General features: G+C 36.3%; 1 protein-coding gene and 1 pseudogene across 4 annotated transcripts in view; one reads left to right on the forward strand and one right to left on the reverse strand.

The window, feature by feature from the left end:
* Positions 1–7,385, forward strand: part of LOC141513391 (Fc receptor-like protein 2) — a 40,757-nt gene extending 33,372 nt beyond the window's left edge. The window contains exons 13-14 of one of the 4 annotated variants that reach the window (XM_074223144.1): positions 2,284–2,315; positions 6,150–7,385. In XM_074223144.1, coding sequence (XP_074079245.1) covers positions 2,284–2,315; positions 6,150–6,164 — 47 coding nt within the window. In that variant the 3' untranslated portion in view covers positions 6,165–7,385. Of the gene's footprint in view, positions 1–2,283; positions 2,829–6,149 lie in introns of those variants that run through there. The other 3 variants (XM_074223143.1, XM_074223146.1, XM_074223142.1) reach the window with 3 other exon arrangements.
* A 9,114-nt stretch (positions 7,386–16,499) lies between these two features.
* LOC141513395 (vesicle transport through interaction with t-SNAREs homolog 1B pseudogene) lies at positions 16,500–18,534 on the reverse strand (annotated as a pseudogene).
* Positions 18,535–18,842: the final 308 nt, after the last annotated feature.

Below are 18,842 nucleotides of genomic sequence, written 5' to 3' on the forward strand. Positions count from 1 at the left end.
AGAATTGTCTGGAAGTGTAAAAACAAATTGGAGAACTTTACATGTGTTTGAATCACCTCTGCCACACTGGGCTTTGTCATCAAGACAAGGAAAAACAAATGTGGAGGGTCTCTAGCTAGCTTCCTATGATTGCACAAGTGATCTAAATATCTATAGATCATGGTTCTGGGAAATAATATATAGGGTTTATAATCAGTTTATAATTAGTTTATAATCAGTACCCTATAGAATCATATCAAATTGATTGATGCTGATTGGAATTGAGTGGTAGTCTAAATGAATTATTTCTCTCATATTTCACCAGCTATCAAAGGCAAGAATAAAATGAAGGGAAGAGGAGGGAGGGAATTTTTGAAAAAAGTGCACAATCTGAAAAAAGTTGCAAGACCAGGAATTTACTGAGCTCATTATGGGTATAAATAAATGTCTTGCTTGATGGCTACACTGGGGAATAATAGGGGGTATGTCTGAGAACAGAAGGTGGGATTATAATTTGGAAAGTCTTGAATGTCAGACAGAATAGTTTGTATTGGACTATATAGACAGTATGGGGTCATGAAAAATTCTATAAAAATCAGGGAGATGGAAAAAACAAGTCAAGGAGACCAGTGATGAGGCTACCGAAACAGAATAGATGAAGTGATATGATGTTCTAAAGTAGTGTAGTGGCTCAGAGAACAAGAATAGAAAAGGAACAAAGATTCAAGAGGTACAAATGGTGGTTGAGGGGTAGAAATGAATAAAACTTGTCAGGTGACTGACTCAGTTGGGAGGAGAGAAGGGAAAGCAATGAACATGACAGGAGGGTCAAAGAATAGTTCGAGGATTCAAGTACAGACCAATAAGAAAGCTGTTGTAGAATGAATAAATGAATGAATGAATGAAAAGCATTTATCAAATGTTTGCTATGTTCTAGGCACCATGTAACTCATTGGGGATATTAATAAAAACGTGAGGCAATTCTTACTATCAAAGAGCCCCATAGGAATTCTCATAGGAATAGACAGTGCACATTAGGGAAATGGGATCTAGAGAAGGGAGTTTTAGTCTGGGAAGTCACAAGGCTACTACAATTGACACATACTTTCCAGAAGCAATGACAATATTGTTTTGATAAATAGATATAATAGAATTGGAGGAGAGGGAGGTTGGGGTGAAAAGGAGTGGGAAAGAGACACTTTGAGATACATTGATTTTAAAGTATAGGTGGCACGTCCAGGTGGAGATATCTAACCAAATTGTTGGAAATGTGGATTTGGGCTTTGGGAGCTAGAGGAATAAAGCTGATAGACAAAGGTATAGGAGTAATGGAACTGCCAAGGGAAAAAGGAAAGAGAGTCAAGATTCTGATTCTGGATTAATTCATCTCAATAAATATTAAGCATGTAAAGATGCACTATATGTTGGGAGAAAAAAAAGTTTAGATAAAACAAAATCCTTGCTCACATAGAGATTACTATGATGGGAAAGATAGAAGGAAAAAGGAAGAGAAACAAACACAAATAATTATAATCCAGGACATTCTGTAGTGAGTATACCAAAGAGAGGAGGACATTGCTGAAGTTTAGGAGAGACATCATGGTGTAGGAGAAAGAGGACTGGAAAGTCAGCCTAACTGAATTTGAATTAAGTTTTTGCATATTACCTATGAGTTTGGATAAAATTTTTACCCTCAAGGTCTCAGTTCCTTGATCTATAAAATAACAAGATTATACTAGACTGTCTCTAAAGTTGTTTTTTTTGCCCTAATATCCTTATGAATGATGACTGTTGAACAGATCTCCAAAAGTAGATACTATTTTGGGGATATAATGCTCCTTTTTAAACAATCACTAGAATGCTGACAATTCCTGAGAAGTCTGTCCTTTGGTCATTAAGAAAGTTGATTATTTTTAGAGATGATTATATTAAGAGAACAGTGATAGACATTCTTAAGAACTAGAGGGGTCTCTGTCAGGTTCTCATGATGATAGAAACAAGAAACAAATGCTTAAAGCAGTGATTCTTTAAACATTCCTTGGTGAAGGGTTAGAAGAATTGAAAAATCTACTGTATGGAATTTTAGGGGAAGACTTCATGAATCCATGAAATTTTACAGAGATTTAGCTGAAGGCAAGAGTTAGATGATAAATGAAATAGAAAACTGTCCTCTTTTGGAACTTAGAAAAATAGGATGAAAATGAAAAGCAATGAGTGTATTAGTACTAGGACTTAGAATATGAGGTATGGGATCTATGTGGGAAGGTCACTACATACCTCTCAATTCTCCCTTTCCCTCCTCAGCAAACACCTCAAAAACTCCTTCAGAGGACAAGGTGAGTCAAGTTCCCTGCTTTTCCTCTTCTCTGCTCCTTTTCTCTTTCTTCTCCATGTCCTTACCTATTTTTTTCCCCTTCTAGGCCTCCTCAGTGGTATATTCTGAAGTGAAGATATAAAACCCTAGTGACTCAACAGGAAAAGATAGGGCAGTGGATAGGAACCATAGGAACAATGAAAATGTTTCAGAAAATTGTGGAAATGTCCTGCTTGGATAACCTTATGATCCCAGATTCTAGACTCATCACATTCATCATGGACCTTCAGTTTACACAACCTATTTGCTTTCTCCTTTGATAGCTTTTCTTCAATTACTCTGAGGTGAAGCTAGCACATTCTGTATTTAGTGAATGGAGTGGATAAGAGGGACCAGGGCATTGGATAAGATATAATTATGCCAAATCAAACTAAATTATCACCAAAAATAATCTATGTTAACATATGTCAATTAATCATACCAGATTCTTTGTGACCTTATTTGGGGCCTTCTTGGCAAAAATATTAATATATATATATATATATATATATATGTATATATATATATATATATATTATACTAATATATTTTGCAGCTCAGGGTGGAGGTAAACAGGGATAAATGACTTGCTCAGGGTCACACAACTAACAAGTGTCTAAGGCAAGATTTTTAACTCAGACCCTCCCGACTTCATTGCCCTGAAGATAATGCAAACGTTAAAAAAAATGAAGTGAAATAACAAAACAAAACACCATAGAAACATATTTCCTCTGTTAAAAATATAAAATTTATATGGAGTTGAGAGGTTGATGTAGAATCTATTATACTTCAGCTGAACACAAAAATGTATAGTAATCATGATCTTCAACAATGCAGCAGCAAAAATAGCATGGTTAGAAGAGATAAACAGGAAAACCACATTATGCTCTAAGACACCATAGATAACAAAACTTTATTAGTGATAAATATAAATGCACCAAAAAAACCTGAAAGCATTTAAAGGAAAAATTAACTGAGTTTTAGGGAAGACAAGAAGAAAAACAGTAAGTGCCAGTAATATTAATGGGATCATCACCAATGTAGGTAAATACAACAAAAGCAAAAATAACAATAATATTTGATATATGAACAGATGATTTAAAAAATTAGATGTGATAGATATTGGGTGTTACTAAAGGAAAACTGTGGGGAACATATATAATTTTATCTTTTTAAAATGACTAGCTATATTTTCATACATAGAGGATTCAAGCAAAATTTAAATGATAGAAATACTAGACACATTCATAACCTAATAAAAGAAATAATTAATGAGGAATATTGGAGGAAAAAAATTCAAACTTAAAAGAAGATAAAAATAATGTAATCCTAGTTACTGAGTGGATAAAAAAACAAATTATAGAAATAATGAATTTTCATATCTAACTAAATGATAATAGAGAATATATTGATACTGATTTATATGTAACCAAAGCAATTCTTAAGGGAAATTTTTGTTGTCTCTAAATACTTAAAAGAGAATAAAAGGGAGAATTAAGTGACAAATGGAATAAATAGGTAAAAATAAACAAAGAAATTATCTAAAATAAGTACAAAAATTTTAATTATTAAAAATGAAAGAAAAACAAATGGAAAATAAACAAAAAATAAAAATCCTACTGAGATAATTATAGAATTTGAAAAAAAAGAGGAACAAAATAGGCAAAGCATTAACTATCCAAAAACAATAAGGGGGAGAAAAACCAAGTTTCCAATATGAAAATGAAAATAAATTCAAATCAAAAAGAAAATAAAATAAAGGATATTGTTAAGAAAACTCATATCCAATTATAAACCAACAAAACTAAAAGCTTAGTTGAAATATATGGATATCCTAAAAATTCAATTCAATAAACATTTGTTGAGCAACTGCTATATGAGAGTACACATAGACACAAATACACAGACATACCATCACACAGACACAGACATACACACACATACTAGAAGTATTCCCTGAATTCAGGAAACTTACATTCTATTAAGGGGAATATAAAATGCAAAAGTATAGACTAAGAGTATATAGAGGATTAAAATAAGCTCATCTCATTAATAGAGATTGAATAATCCATACACTTTCAATAAAAAATAATCTGGATTCCAATATATATAAATTCTATCAAATATTTGAAGAACAATTAATCTCCCTAAATTAATTTCATTAGTTTTCAAGAACAGCTGGAAGGGGCTTTATCATCACTGATCAATGCACTCATACTTCTCAATAAACCATAGGTTTATTAAGTTGTCAGATGTAGCCAATGTGCTGGCCTTTTCCTTAAGTATACTTTCTTATTATAAGGTAGCCTTCACTGTGAGGTATGAATGAGAAGCACTATGGGGAAATGATAGCTATTTTCTTTACTAAAATATTTTCTAATTAATAAGTTTTCCTATATATGACCAAAAATTCCCCAAAACAAGAGATAGAAAAAGAAATTCCACTGAAAGTTAATTGTAGGCAACATAAAATACTTGGGAATCTACCTCCCAAGACAAGATAAGAAATGATATAAGTACAATTATAAAAAATATTTTTTTACACAAATAAAGTCAGATCTAAACATTTGGAAAAATGACAATTGAGCATGGATAGGCTAAGCTAGTATAATAAAAATGACAACTCTACACAAACTAAATAAATTATTCAGTGACAAACCAAGTGAGTTACCAAAAACCTATTTTACAGAGCTAGAAAAAATAGCAACAAAATCCAACTGGAGTAACAAAATCTTAATAGCTAGGGAATTGTTGAAAAAAAAATGCAAAGAAAGGTAACCTAGTTGTACCATATCTAAAACTATATTATAAAGCAGCAGTCATCAAAACTGCCTAGTACTGGTTAAGAAATAGAGCAATGGGCCAGTGGAATAGAGTAGATCCAAAAGAAAGAGCAATAAGTGACAATTGATATCTAATGTTTGACAACTGAAAGACATTAGCTTCTGGGATTAAAAACTCACTATTCAAGAACAACTGCTGAGAAAACTGTAAAATAGTATGGCAAAAGCTAGGCATAGACCCACATCTTACATTCTATACCAAAATAAGGTAAAATTTAGATATAAAGGATTTAGATATAAAAGGTGATAACAGAACAATTAAGAGAACAATAATGCTCTATCTGTCAGATCTATGGATGATTTTGACTATATTAAAGAAATTTGCACTAATAAAACTAATGCAACAAAGATTAGAAGAAAAACAAAGCTGTAAAACAATTTTCACACCTTTTTTTTGTTTTTTACAAGGCAGGGGATTTAAGTGATTTGCCCAAGGTCACACAGCTACGTACTTATCATGTTGGATTTGAACTCAGGTCCTCCTGACTCCAGGGCCAGTGCTCTATCCACTGTACCACCTAGCTGCCCTAAGGACTCATTACTAAAATATAGAGAGAACTGAATCAAATTTATAAGATTACAAGTCAATCCGCAATTGATAAATGAACAATGGATAAAAAGGCAATTTTCAGATGAAGAAATTAAAGTTAAATATAGACATATAAAATGCTCCAAATCATAACTGATTTCAGAAATTGCAAATTAAAACAACTATGAGGTTCCACTTTATACCTATTAGATTGGCTAAGATGACAAAAAAGGAAAATAATCAATGTGGGAAAATTGGGATATTAATACATTGTTGATGGAGTTGCAAAGTGATCCAGTCACTCTGGAAAGCAATCTGGAACTATATCCAAAGAGCAATAAAACTAATCAAACCCTTTGATTCAGCAATAATGGTACTAGGTCTATATCCAAAAGAAGCCACAAAAATCAGAAAAAGTCTCACATGTCTAAAAATTTTATTGCAGTTCTTTTTGAAGTAGCAAAAATTTAGAAATTGAGGGAATACCCATCAAATGGTGACTGATTGAACAAGTTATGATATATGAATGTTATGGAGTACTATTATCCTACAAGAAATCATGAATGATCAAATTTAAAGAAGTATGGAAAGAATTACATGAACTGCTGTTAAATGAAGGGAACAGAATCAAGAGAACATTGCGAGATGAGTAACTATGATGGATACAGCTGCCTTCAATAGCTCAGAGAACAAGGACAACCCTGAGAAGCCTGTTATGGATACTGCTATCCACATTCAGAGGAAACAAAGCCCCATGGAATCTGAAAGTATACTATGTTTACGATTTAAAAACCTCTCTCATTTTTTCTTTCTCATGGTCTTTCCCTTTCTCTTTAGTTTTAATTCCTCTTTCACAAAGTGACTAATATGTAAATAAGTTAAACAGGAATATACACGTGCAACTTTTACCAGCCTGTTTGCTACCACAGGGAGGGGGGAATGAAGGGAGTGTGGTAGAAAATTGTGGAGCTCATAAATTTGCAAATGAATGAATGTTGAATAACTACTATTACATGTAATTGAAAAAAATAAAATAAAATTTCAATTAAAATTAATTAGAATTAATTTTCTCTTTTTCTTCTCTTCTCCTTTATCCCTTGCCTCCCCAACTGTGGAAAAAAGAAAACCTTCATGACAAATATGCTGTCAAGTATAACCAATTATCTCATTGGTCAAGTCCAACAGAGTATATCTCATTCTTTTTTTTTTAGGTTTTTGCAAGGCAAATGAGGTTAAGTGCCTTGCCCAAGGCCACACAGCTAAGTAATTATTAAGTGTCTGAGGCCAAATTTGAACTCAGGTACTCCTGACTCCAGGGCCAGTGCTCTATCCACTGTACCACCTAGCCACTCCAAAGTATATCTCATCCTACACATTGAGTTCAACATGTTTCTGCCAAGTAGTAGTTAACATTCTTTGTCATTGGTCCATTGGAATTGTGGTTGGTCAATTTGTTGTTCAGAGGTCTTAAATATTGCAAAGTTATTCCTCCTCACAATGTTGCTATTATAAAATTTGTTCTGCTTATATCATTGCTTCAGTTCATAGAAGTTTTTCCAGTTGCTTCTGAAATTGTTCATTTTGTTATGTCTTATAGAACAATAATTCTCCATTACATTCAGACACTGTTATTTGTTCAGTCATTTCCCAACTGATGGTCAGTCCTTTAGTTTTCAGGGGTTTTTTTTTTGTAAGGCAGATGGGGTAAAGTGGCTTGTCCAAGGCCACACAGCTAGGTAATTATTAAGTGTATGAGACTGGATTCGAACCCAGGTACTCCTGACTCCAGGGCCAGTGTTTTATCCACTGCACCACCTAGCTGCCCCATGGTTTTCAGTTCCTTAACCCTAAAATAAAGAGCTGCTATAAATATTTTTGTATATATGTTTGATTTTCTTCTTTCTTTGATCTCTTTGGTACAGACTTAACATGAGTAGATCAAGGGATATTAACAATTTGTCTTATGGGGCATAGTTCCATATTGCTTTCTGGATTGGTCTGGGTCAATTGACAGGTCCATCAAGGGTAATACCAATATTTTGGGGTTTTTAAACACTAATAAATTATTTAATGCTTGTATTACCCAAATTTCTTTGTAAGTATTTTCTCTGGAGTCACAGGTATTAAGTATCAAAGTAGAATTTGAGCCTGTGAGTACAGAGACAGCACTCATTTTACTGTACTATATCCTGTCTCTAATGCAAGTTACAAGAAGAAATATCCAGAGAAAATAACAAGGAACATTTCCTAAGAAATAGAGCTATACCAAATCATAATGAGCTCTCTTGGGAGGTAAGAGTCTCTCCTTATAAGAGATCTTTAAGCAAAAGCCTGAATTATTATTTATTGACTATATTATAGATAGGATTCTTGTTTGACTAAGATTTGGATTTGAAGTTTCTGAAAAATCTGATATTCTAAACGACTCCTTTCATCTAGGCAAATGGGTGGTGTAGTGAATAGAGAATTAGGCCTGAAGTTATGAAGCCTTGAGTTCAAATGAAGCATCAGGCACTTACTAGTTGTGTGACCCAGGCAAGTAATTTCTTCTCTGTTTGCCTCAGTTTCTTCAATTGTAAAGTGATAATATTATTATTAGTATTTATCTTAGGTTTTTTTTTTTGCAAGGCAAATGGGGTTAAGTGGATTGCCCAAGGCCACACAGCTAGGTAATTATTAAGTATCTGAGTCTGGATTTGAAGTCAGGTACTCCTGACTCCAGGGCTGGTGCTCTATCCACTGCACCACCTAGCCACCCCATATTATCTTAAAGAGTTATTGTGAAGATCAAATAAAATGATTTTTGTAAAGCACATAGCAAATTGTGTGGCAAATGGTAGGCACTATATAAATGTTTATTCCTTTGCCTTCCCCCTTCCAGTCATAGGAATGTTCTGCTTAAATTGGCAAAAGTGGAATGATGGTCAATACAGAGTATTAGAAAGCCAACTGGATTTGACATCAATGTAACAGAATTCAAGTTCTACTTCATATTTAATATATTTATGAGTTTTGACAAATCTCTCTTAATCTCAGTTTCCTTTTCTTTTTTTTTCAGTTTCCTTTTCTACATAATGAGAGGTAGCAGTAGATTGTGCTTGGCACCATATGATCTTAAGGTCCCTTTGAACTATAAGTCCTATGATCCCGTGATATGGCTACTTGTCTTCCATGTCCATGTCACCCAGTCTACTTGCCTCTTATGGAATGCCCTCCCCACTAATATCAGTTAGATGATGTTTCCTTATTTCTTTCTTATCTCCTTAAGGTCTACTTCCTTTAGGAAGTATTTCCTGATTAAAATACCTACTGCTTCTCAAAATGAACATATCATCCAACATAAATTTATTGAGTGTCTAGTATCTGCTGCATACTATGTGTATATATGTATGCAAATGGAGAGGTCACATGTAGGAAATTGTGAAACAGTTTTTATCCCCTTTCAGCTAATTATCTATTTTTAAAGAAAAAGCATACATGGGGGGTAGAGGAAAGCCCTTCTACAACCTCTTAACATATAAAAGTAATGTGTATTGCATTCTTTTGTCTCTATGAATACAATTATTTTGTAAGTACTCTGGTTTCTTCCTGGGTATACTTGTGTCTTTTCTTTCCCTATGGAAATTTGGAACAAAAGGCAATTAAGATAGAATGTAATACTTGCAGTGTTTCCACTCAAATATTTTTATTTTTCTTCTTTTGTATTTCCTATTCATTTACATGGATAGACTAAAATATCCATTTTAGGGGATTCAGACCTGGGCAGTCTTTGGTAGTTTGTTAGAAGGGCAACCTCTCCTCAATTGACAAATGCTCAAAGGATATGCAAAGGCAATTTACAGATGAGGAAATCAAAGCGATCCATAGTCATATAAAAATTGCTCTAAATCATTACTTATTAGAGAAATGCAAATTAAAGCATCTCTGAGATATAACCTCACACCTCTCAGATTGGCCAATATGACCAGAAAGGACAATGATCAATACTGGAAGTGATGTGGGAAATCTGGGAAACTAATACATTGTTTGTGCAGCTGTGAACTTAGCCAGCCTTTCTGGAGAGCAGTTTGGAACTATCCCCAAAGGGCAAAAAAAATGTGCATACACTTTGATCCAGCAATACCACTACCAGTAGTCTATACCCTTAAGAGATGATAAAAAAGGGTAAAAACATCACTTGTACAAAAATATTCATAGCAGCCCTGTTTATGGTGGCAAAGAATTGGAAATTAAGTAAATGTCCTTCAGTTAGGGAATGACTTAGCAAACTGTGGTATATGTATGTCATGGAACACTATTGTTCTATTAGAAACCAGGAGGGATGGGAATTCAGGGAAGGATTTGCATGAACTGATGCTGAGGGAGATAAGCAGAACCAGAAAAATGTTGTACACCCTAACAGCAACATGGGGGTGATGGTCAACCTTGATGGACTTGCTCATTCCATCAGTACAACAATCAGGGACAATTTGGGGCTATCTGCGATGGAGAGTATCATCTATCTCCAGAGAAAGAATTGTGAAGTTTGAACAAAGACCAAGGGCTATTATCTTTAATTTAGAAAAAAAAGCCTGATATTTTATTATATAATCTTGCTATCACTTATACTTTATTTTTCTTCCTTAAGGATATGATTTCTCTCTCATCACATTCAATCAGTGTATAGCATGGAAACAATGTAAAGACTGGCAAATTGCCAATTGTGGTGTGGGGGTGGGGGGAGGGAAGTAAGATTAGGGGGAAAATTGTAAAATTGTAAAACTCAAAATAAATAAAATCTTTAAAAATAAAAAAATAAAAAAGGCAACCTCTAACAAGACAAAGACTGGGTAAAATTGGTCAATTAAATTTTAATCTAGTATTTTCTAATCTAAGTTAGATAGATTTTAGACAAAGAGGCATAACCCTTGATGAGAATTCAAACCTGAGGTTTTTGAAAATAGACTGAATCAGTGGTGATGAATTCCTGTTATTCTTGCTACTTAGGTTAGATTTGGTAGTTTTCATGAATTTGGGATTCTGGGCTATAGTGAGTCATTATGGTTGAGTGCCTATATTATGTTTGGCTTTAATTGAGGAAGCCTCCAGAATTAGAAAGCCACCAGGTTGGCTAAGGAGAGGTGAATTATCCCAGGTTAAAAATAGAGTAGATCAAAGTTTTTTATCAGTTGCATTCAGGTTCAATATAGAGTACTGACAAGATTCTTGGAGATTCCCTGTTTTCCAGAGCTAAGACCCAGGAAGAAGACTATGCCCTTAGTACAATCTTTTGTACTTACACTCTGGAAGATCTCATCCTCTGACAAAATACATTGTTTTGATCAGCACAAGATAGAAGGGATTTATGATTTTCATATTGATTAATAGTTTTCCTGGGACCTGAAAACCAGAAGCAACTGATGTTTTACAGCAGAAAGTGATAAATCAAAATCTTCTCACTTGCTAACAATTCATGAAATCTCATGCTCATTATTGCTAAGTGAATTTAAACAGGATTTCATTTCTGTTCCTGCCACATGAACTGTAGTTCTGTACCCCTGAATGATCATAAGGCTCAATGACCCTAAGAACTTGAAACAATTACAAGTCTCAATGATGCTAATAATCTAGGGACTATTCCCACTAGACCCAATAGTACCTATATTCTCCAAGAAATGCTAACCATGGAATCTATTTGCTCAACACCTGAGAACAATTGTGTTATAGTTCAAATAAAGGTGTTGAAAAATGTTAGAAAAGTATAGAGAAACTGGAATTATGTTCTTTCTTGCCTAGTGGAGAGTGGAGTAGAAGCTGCAGTGGCCTTCTCTCTTCCATTGACAGTGGTCCCCAAATCCCTGTGTCCCAAGGAATTCTGCAACTCACCTCTCTAGGCAAGCCTGGGGGCATTACCTAAATGCAGTACATCATGTTCACCCTGCCCCAGCAGCTAAGGTGGACCCATACTCCAAAAAACTGCAGCTGCAGGGGTGGGTCAGACCCTACAGCCTGCATCCTCTTTCCCTTGCCACTAGGAACTACCACCAATAGAAAGATCCTAACATTGTCACCTAGTCCTTGGAAATTCTTCACTAAGTATCCTCTACTCCAATGCAAGCTCACTCTCTGGAAGACCTTGTCTCACTGCTGCCAGGGAACGTCCCAGTGTCTTTAACATATAGTATGTGGTGGTGGGGGCAGCCAACCTCTGACCTTGGTGAGCTCATCTCTCTCTGTTCCAATTGCAGAAACTGTTGTTGTGTAATTTTAGGTAAGTTATCTTATTTCTGCCCTGGTTTCCTGATCTGTAAAGAGAAAAATAATAATGGTATCTACCTTCCAGGGTTGTTGTGAGACCAAAGTAATATAATGATTGTGAAGTACTTAACTTTTATAAATCGATCATAAATCCTTAGTCCAGAGTGAATAAAATGGCTTTTATTAAGATATCTTAACAAAAGGAACATTTCTTTCAAGGGGTGAGGGGTACTGAATCCCAGAAATGCTAGGTCTTATATGCACTTTGAAAAACTTGTTCTTCCCCCTTTTACCAGTCATTGGTTAGGGTCACAATCTAATTGATACATTGGCCTCCCCATACATTTTCCTGCCCATGGGGTAGGGAACAGTAATTTCCTTGAGTGTGTACAAGGGAGATGGACATATCCTAGGCTAACTCAGAAAGTGGTGAAGCAGACCTGATCTAATCTCAGGTTTTGATCAGGTTGAGGCTAACTTTTGTCTTAATGTTCAGATACTTGTCCATCGGCAACAATACAGACAAACCTTTGTAATGTAAACTAAAAATCTCCCTTCAAATTTTTGTGGAATCCAAACACACCCACATATTCTTCACGTTAAGACAGTAAGTGGCATACACTAAGCATTACATTTTAGTTATTCCTTTAATTGAATATAATTGTTTCATACCTGATAACCATAAAGTAGATTAAAATGTCAAAGGTAATAAGATCAATGATTTTTATATGTGATAATTTGGAAATGCAATTAATGTCATCTGAAGTTTATTGTTTGTGTTATTATTTTATTTCTAAGTTCTCTTATATTGTGAAAAACAATTGCTACAGAAATGTTAGCCAAAAGAAATTTTTAATCTGGATGCAACTAGATAATGAATTGGACTTTTAAAAGGATGTGATAATACTTGAAAACTTAACTAATAAGTTTAGTTTGCTATGAAAATATATAATAATGAGCTTACAATAAAAGTGAATTTTCATTTGAAAATTCTTGCCTATTATGAAAATGTATAGGGTGATTTAAAGATGTGGCTTCAACATATTAATGAGTAGTCAACTATTAGGTATTTGCAGTATGTCTGAAGTCCCAGAATATGGGCAGTTTAAATTTATAAGTAAAGGTAAATGAAATGTTAAGTTTTAGGGAAACATCAGGAAACATATTCAGATTGTAAGTTGTGGTTAGTGAATTTTTTATTTTAGTCAAATATTTTCAGACTATAATTTATTATTATTTTAAGTCATAATTGTAGGGATAGTTACTGAATTGTCATTAAGCCAATTGAAAAAATGGCACATGTTGCAGTCTGGGATCTGCTAAAGGTGGATGTCTGTGCCTGGGAAAAATTTTGGGGATGACCTAGGATACAGGCTAGGATCCTCCTGATTCTCTTCTCCCATTGTGCTATTTCCTTTCTGAAAAGGAACATTCTCACCTGAGCCATGCTTTTTGATACACTGGAACTACATGACTGGCTATCAGACATGACTCATGCCTGAAATCAAACAGAGCTAAGGGAATTTTTCCTTGTTATGATATATGACATTGTTATAACCAAGATATTATAAACTATTTTCTTGGCCAAAGGTTGATGTTTTTCTTAGTTTTTGTGAGGAATAGAATATGCCCTTTTTAGATTTTGAAAGGAAGACTTGTTCTGCCTTCTTTAATTCCATTATAATTTGAAAACAAAACTGCTATTTGTCCCTTCTTACATCAAAAAAGAATTGGGTCCACCTTCAGGTTTCCAAAACAAGTACTCATCCTGCTCTCCCAGCACTTAAACTCAAAAAAAAAAAAAAGTTACCTCTCAAGGAAAATAGTTATGTGAAAGGATGTTTCTCTGAGATCTCCAGGAAAGTTTAAGGTATTCCCCTACCCTTGTTATTATATAAATTTTCTGATCTTGTTCAACTCCAGGAGATCATTCTGAGAAAGTCTCCATTGCTTAATGGTAGTTTGTAATTCCCCAAAAAATAAAACTTCATGTCTAATCTATTTTTCTTTATTGTTGTTATGTTATTTTAACTTTGTTTTAAGGTTCTCAACTTTAGGTTAATACCTTTTAAAACAAATTTCTATAATTCAGAAGTTTTACAAGTACAATACAAAATCTATTAAATAATGGATTGATACTAGAACATCTCTGAATTACTATAATAGAATGCAAGTATGAACCTCTTACAATTTAACCTATATTTGTGATCAAATTATAATGTAGGATGGATCTCCTGTTATGGGAGAAATGTTTAGACAAGATAAATATGTAATGTAAAATTTCTTTTGAATGTTATTTTATTTTTTAAATTACATGTATATAAAGTTTTAAATATCAATCATTTTTCAGTTATATATTATTTTGTTTTATTTTTCTATTACATACAAAGACATATATCAACAATCTTCTTTATATAAACTTTTGAGTTCCACATTTTTCTGATTCCCTCTTTTCCCTCCTCCTTCCTCATGAAAGTGAGTGATCTGATATAGGTTATCATGTACAATCATGTTTAACATATTAGTCATGCTGTGAAAGAACAATCATAATTAAAGGGAGAAAAATGAGGAAAAGAAAAAAACATAAAACAGTTAAAAAAAAAGGAGTCTGCATTCAGACTTCATATTTTTTTTCTCTTTGTGGATGGCATTTTCCATCTCAAGTCTTTTAGAATTGTCCTTGATCACTAAAATGCTGAGAGGAGTTCAGTTCAACATGGTTGATCATCACATAATGTTACTGGGTTTTTTTGTTATTATTGTTGCTGTTGTTTGTCTGTTCTTTAGAAAAAATAATGTATGCTTCAGTTTAACAGTTTAAAAAAAAATTTATTCATTTAAGGCAATGGGGTTAAGTGACTTGCCCAAGGTCACACAACTAGCAGTCATTAATGCTTCCTGGATAATTTCTTGAACAATTTCTTTTTCTAATCATGGCTTTCAGGTAGTCTACTAATTCGTTTTTTGTAAGGCAATGGGGTTAAATGGCTTGCCCAAGGCCACACAGCTAGGCAATTATTAAGTGTCTGAGGCTGGATTTGAACTCAGGTATGCCTGACTCCAAGGCTGGTGCTCTATCCACTGTGCCACCTAGCCACCCCAGTCTATTAATTTTTAAATTATCTCTCCTGGATCTATTTTCCAGGTCAGTTGTCTTTCCAATTAAGTATTTCACATTTTCTTCTAGTTTTTCATTCTTTTGGTTTTAATTTATTGTTTTTTGACTACTCACAAAGAAATGAGCTTCCCATTGTTCCATTCTAAATATTAAGGGATTATTTTCTTCATTGAACTTTTGTACTCCTTTTCTATTTGACAAATTCTGCTTTTTTAAAGTATTGGTTTTTGTATCTCTTTTTTTCATTTCACCCAGTCTATTTTTGAAGATATTATTGTTTTCACTAATTTTTAGGTCACCTTTACCAATCTGCTGATTAGTTTTTCATGATTTTACCTCCATCTCATATTTCTTTTCCCAATTTGTCATCTACCTTTCTTATTTGATTTTCAAAATCCTCCTTATTTTTGAGCTCTTGAATGAACTGAGACCAATTCAGTTTTGTTATGTTTTGTGGGGGAGGGAAGCTTTGGATATAGCACCTCTGTCTTTGTATTCTTTTTCTGAGTGTGTGCTTTGATCTTATCACCATAATAACTTTCTATGGTAAGATCTCTTTTTTCTGTTGTTTGCTCATTTCCCCAGCCTGTGACTTGATTTTAACTCTTTGTTAAAGTAGGATTCTGCTTCCAGAGTGGGGGAGTACACTGTCCCAAGTTTTGGGGGTTTTATTTTTTGGTTCCTGTTTTCAGAGATACTCCTAGGGATTTGAAAGTTTTCAGTTCTTTCAAAGTGGTGTGATCTAAAGAGACATTTTTGGCCTGTGGTCTGGTCTGTAGGTGAACACAAGCATTCCTTTCTGCCCTGGAACTGTGAGGAGGGTTCTCAATCCCTTATAGAACAAGTTTTGTTGTGCTACTGTTCCTCCTCTTCCTGGGATTGTGATCTAGGACTCTGACCCATATCTGAATATCAACAAAGCAACAGAATCCTGCCTCAGTGATAGCAAAGAGATCCCTGTCATTTCCTTCTGACCTCTTTATGGTCTGTGGTCTGAGACCTCTGGAAGCAGCTGCTGCTGATTCTGTGCCTGCCTCTGCTCCTGCTCTTCTGGGGCCAGGTCTGTGCTGGACTATGTTCCCCTCTCACACTGTTGTGACAGACTTTTCTTGCTGATCTTTTAAGTTGTTCTTGTCAGATTCTGGATGAGAGATCTTAAAAGTACCACCATTGCCACTGATGCAGTTGCCCCCTGCCTGGTCCAGGATTTCTGGGGTAGGCCCTCACTTGCATGGCTCACACTACACTGTGTTCCTCTCTAAACCCAGTGCAATAGATCTTTCCTGCCAACCTTTCAAGATATCTTTGGAAAATATTTCATCCCCTATTTTTATGGGTTCTGCCATTTTAGAATGTCTTGGAGTCTTTAGATGTAGGAGCTTGGACTTCCTCATCTTCAGATTGAGTGTTTTGATCCTTCTTGGGATCACAGGCAAAGTATTTCTCAATGGTGTTTCTCTTTTTTCTCTGCTTGCTCATTTTCCCAGCCTAAGCCTGTTTTGGGGGTGCTTCCTGAGTTTTTGGGGCACTCCCACAAGGGTCTCAGTGTGTGAGGCTATGTCCTCCCTCCTGGTCTGTGAATGACCATATGAGCCCCCCTCTGCCATCGGGCTGAGGTGGGGGGGCCCTGTTGTTGTATGGGGGTGCCTAGACTGCAATCAGGATCTAAATGTGGTCAGAGCCCCAGATTCTTGTTCTGGGGGCAGAGCTCTGCATTCTCTCTTCACTCCCCTCCCTGATTTCAATGGGCTCATGCCCTGGGGGTTCCTGCTTACTAGCTCTGCCTGCTTCTGTTTCCTGGTCTGCCTTGGCCATGCTGCTGCTGCTCACTGTGTGCCCTGAGGGCTAGGCTTCATGTGCTTGCTCTGGCCGAGGTCCCCCTGCTGTTCCCCCAATTTGTGCCCAGTGCTCCCCAAGGCATAGCTCAGGAAACTCCCCTGCTGCTGTGAGCCACGGCTCCCAGCACCCTGGGGCTGCCTCCAGGAGGCTGAAGTTCTTTCGCTCTGGTGGGCCACTCCTCTGGCAGGCCGCCCCTCCAACCTGGGGAGCAGAGCCTTTTTGCTCTTTTTCTTGAGTAGGAGAGCTGCCTCCCTGGGACCCTCTGTGGGTTCTGTCTCTTGAAAATTTAGTTAGTCCTTAGTTTCCAAGTTTTATGAGAGAGCACCTAAGAGACTTTCCTCTCTTGTCACCATTTTGGCTCCTCCCCATGTCTACCTTCTCTCTTACACAGTCTGAGTAACTGCTAGCCCATAACATTAAAATTGGTCCTTCAGCTTAGAGATTCACAAGGAGGGTAAGGAGGAGGCAGGGATTTTCATTTTTTTCAAAAGAATTTGTAACAGACTAGGCCTCCCAAGATGGCCTGCTCCAGAAGGATAAGGAGGGAAACAGCAGCTTATTGCTTGCCACTTTTCTAGACTTCTGCTCAATTTTTCATTTGTATTCACCAGTCAGCTCTTAGTATGCTTCAGCTGGTCTCTTTGATCCCCCCAGCCCTTCAGTAATCTCAGAACCAATGTGATCTATCTCCGTGGCAATCCAGTGCGAGCTCTCAGTGATTTGGTTCAGGCTATCAGTACCTTGCATAAGACCCTTTGAGACTGCAGTCGATTCATGTGTTCATTTTCTATGGTACATACCCCTATCTGCTGTCTCCACCTCCCCCAGGTGGTAATGTCAGTGGAGTGCTCCTCACCTCCTGTTGGAACTTGGCCAGGTCTCTGCGGTAGCTTCTAAGCTTGGCCATCATGGGGTTGTGTAAAGACGGTGGGGCATAGCGCAGTTCCTCTTCCATTTCTGCCAACGTTTCATTTGCTTCCTGTTGCCTCTCATCAAAATCTCTGATTAACTTCTTTTTCTCTTCGGTGTCCCCGGTTCCCAGGAGCCTGTCGGGAACCTCTCGCCGGTCATCCTGGAGCCCACAGAAGATGTCATGCAACTTCTCGAAAGGCTTCAAGGACATGGTGGCTGCCATAGCGTAGGGAGGCCTTTCCCCACACCGGCAGAGCCAAGGTCCCAGGCCCAAGGGCCCGCTTCTAGCCCAGTGTCAGGATCAACCCGCGTATATCGACTCCATTGCCCCCCTTACTCTTATTTTCTGACATGGATCCAGGGTCAAAACATACACCCTCCTCTCTACCTCCAAGTCATAACTAGGGTCCCCAGCTATGCTGTTCTGCAAATGTTCTTGTTCTCTGTCATCTCTCCTAAGCATTCAAACTTCAACTTTCCATTCTCTCCTGAATCAAAACCAGACATCCTGGTCTCCTGTGAGTGCCACAACCAGCAAGGACTCCTGTTGCTCTACTTCTACATTCATCCAGGTGTGTGCTCTTTCATTTCTCACCTGAAACCAGAGTCTGGGACCATATCTGGTCATCACAACTACATCTAACCTCACACAAAAGTGGAGAGTTCTTCAAACTTCTGCTCAGCAGTCAAACCCCACAGTGTTGAAAGGTGGAAGTTCTTAAGGCTGAGGTTGCTAGCAGATCTAGCTGGTCCCAGGGCTTATTGCTTCTTGATACAGTAGAATCTGCCTAGAATATTTGCATTTCACTGGAGCAGAACTTCTGCTCTTGGAGGATGAGTTTTTCCCCAAAGCTTCTCAAGTTATATTAGGAAGACGCTACTTTACTCTGAGTTTTGTTGCCTTTGAGATAATTGTTCTTTCTTGTTTGTTGAGGAAAATTTGGAGAGCCTTGAATTTTCTGACCTATTTCAACATATTCCCAGAATCTTCTCAAGAAAAATCACCCACATGGCATCTAAATGGAACTTTAA

Source organism: Macrotis lagotis, chromosome 2, assembly GCF_037893015.1.
Source record: "Macrotis lagotis isolate mMagLag1 chromosome 2, bilby.v1.9.chrom.fasta, whole genome shotgun sequence".
Taxonomy (NCBI): Eukaryota; Metazoa; Chordata; class Mammalia; order Peramelemorphia; family Peramelidae; genus Macrotis; species Macrotis lagotis.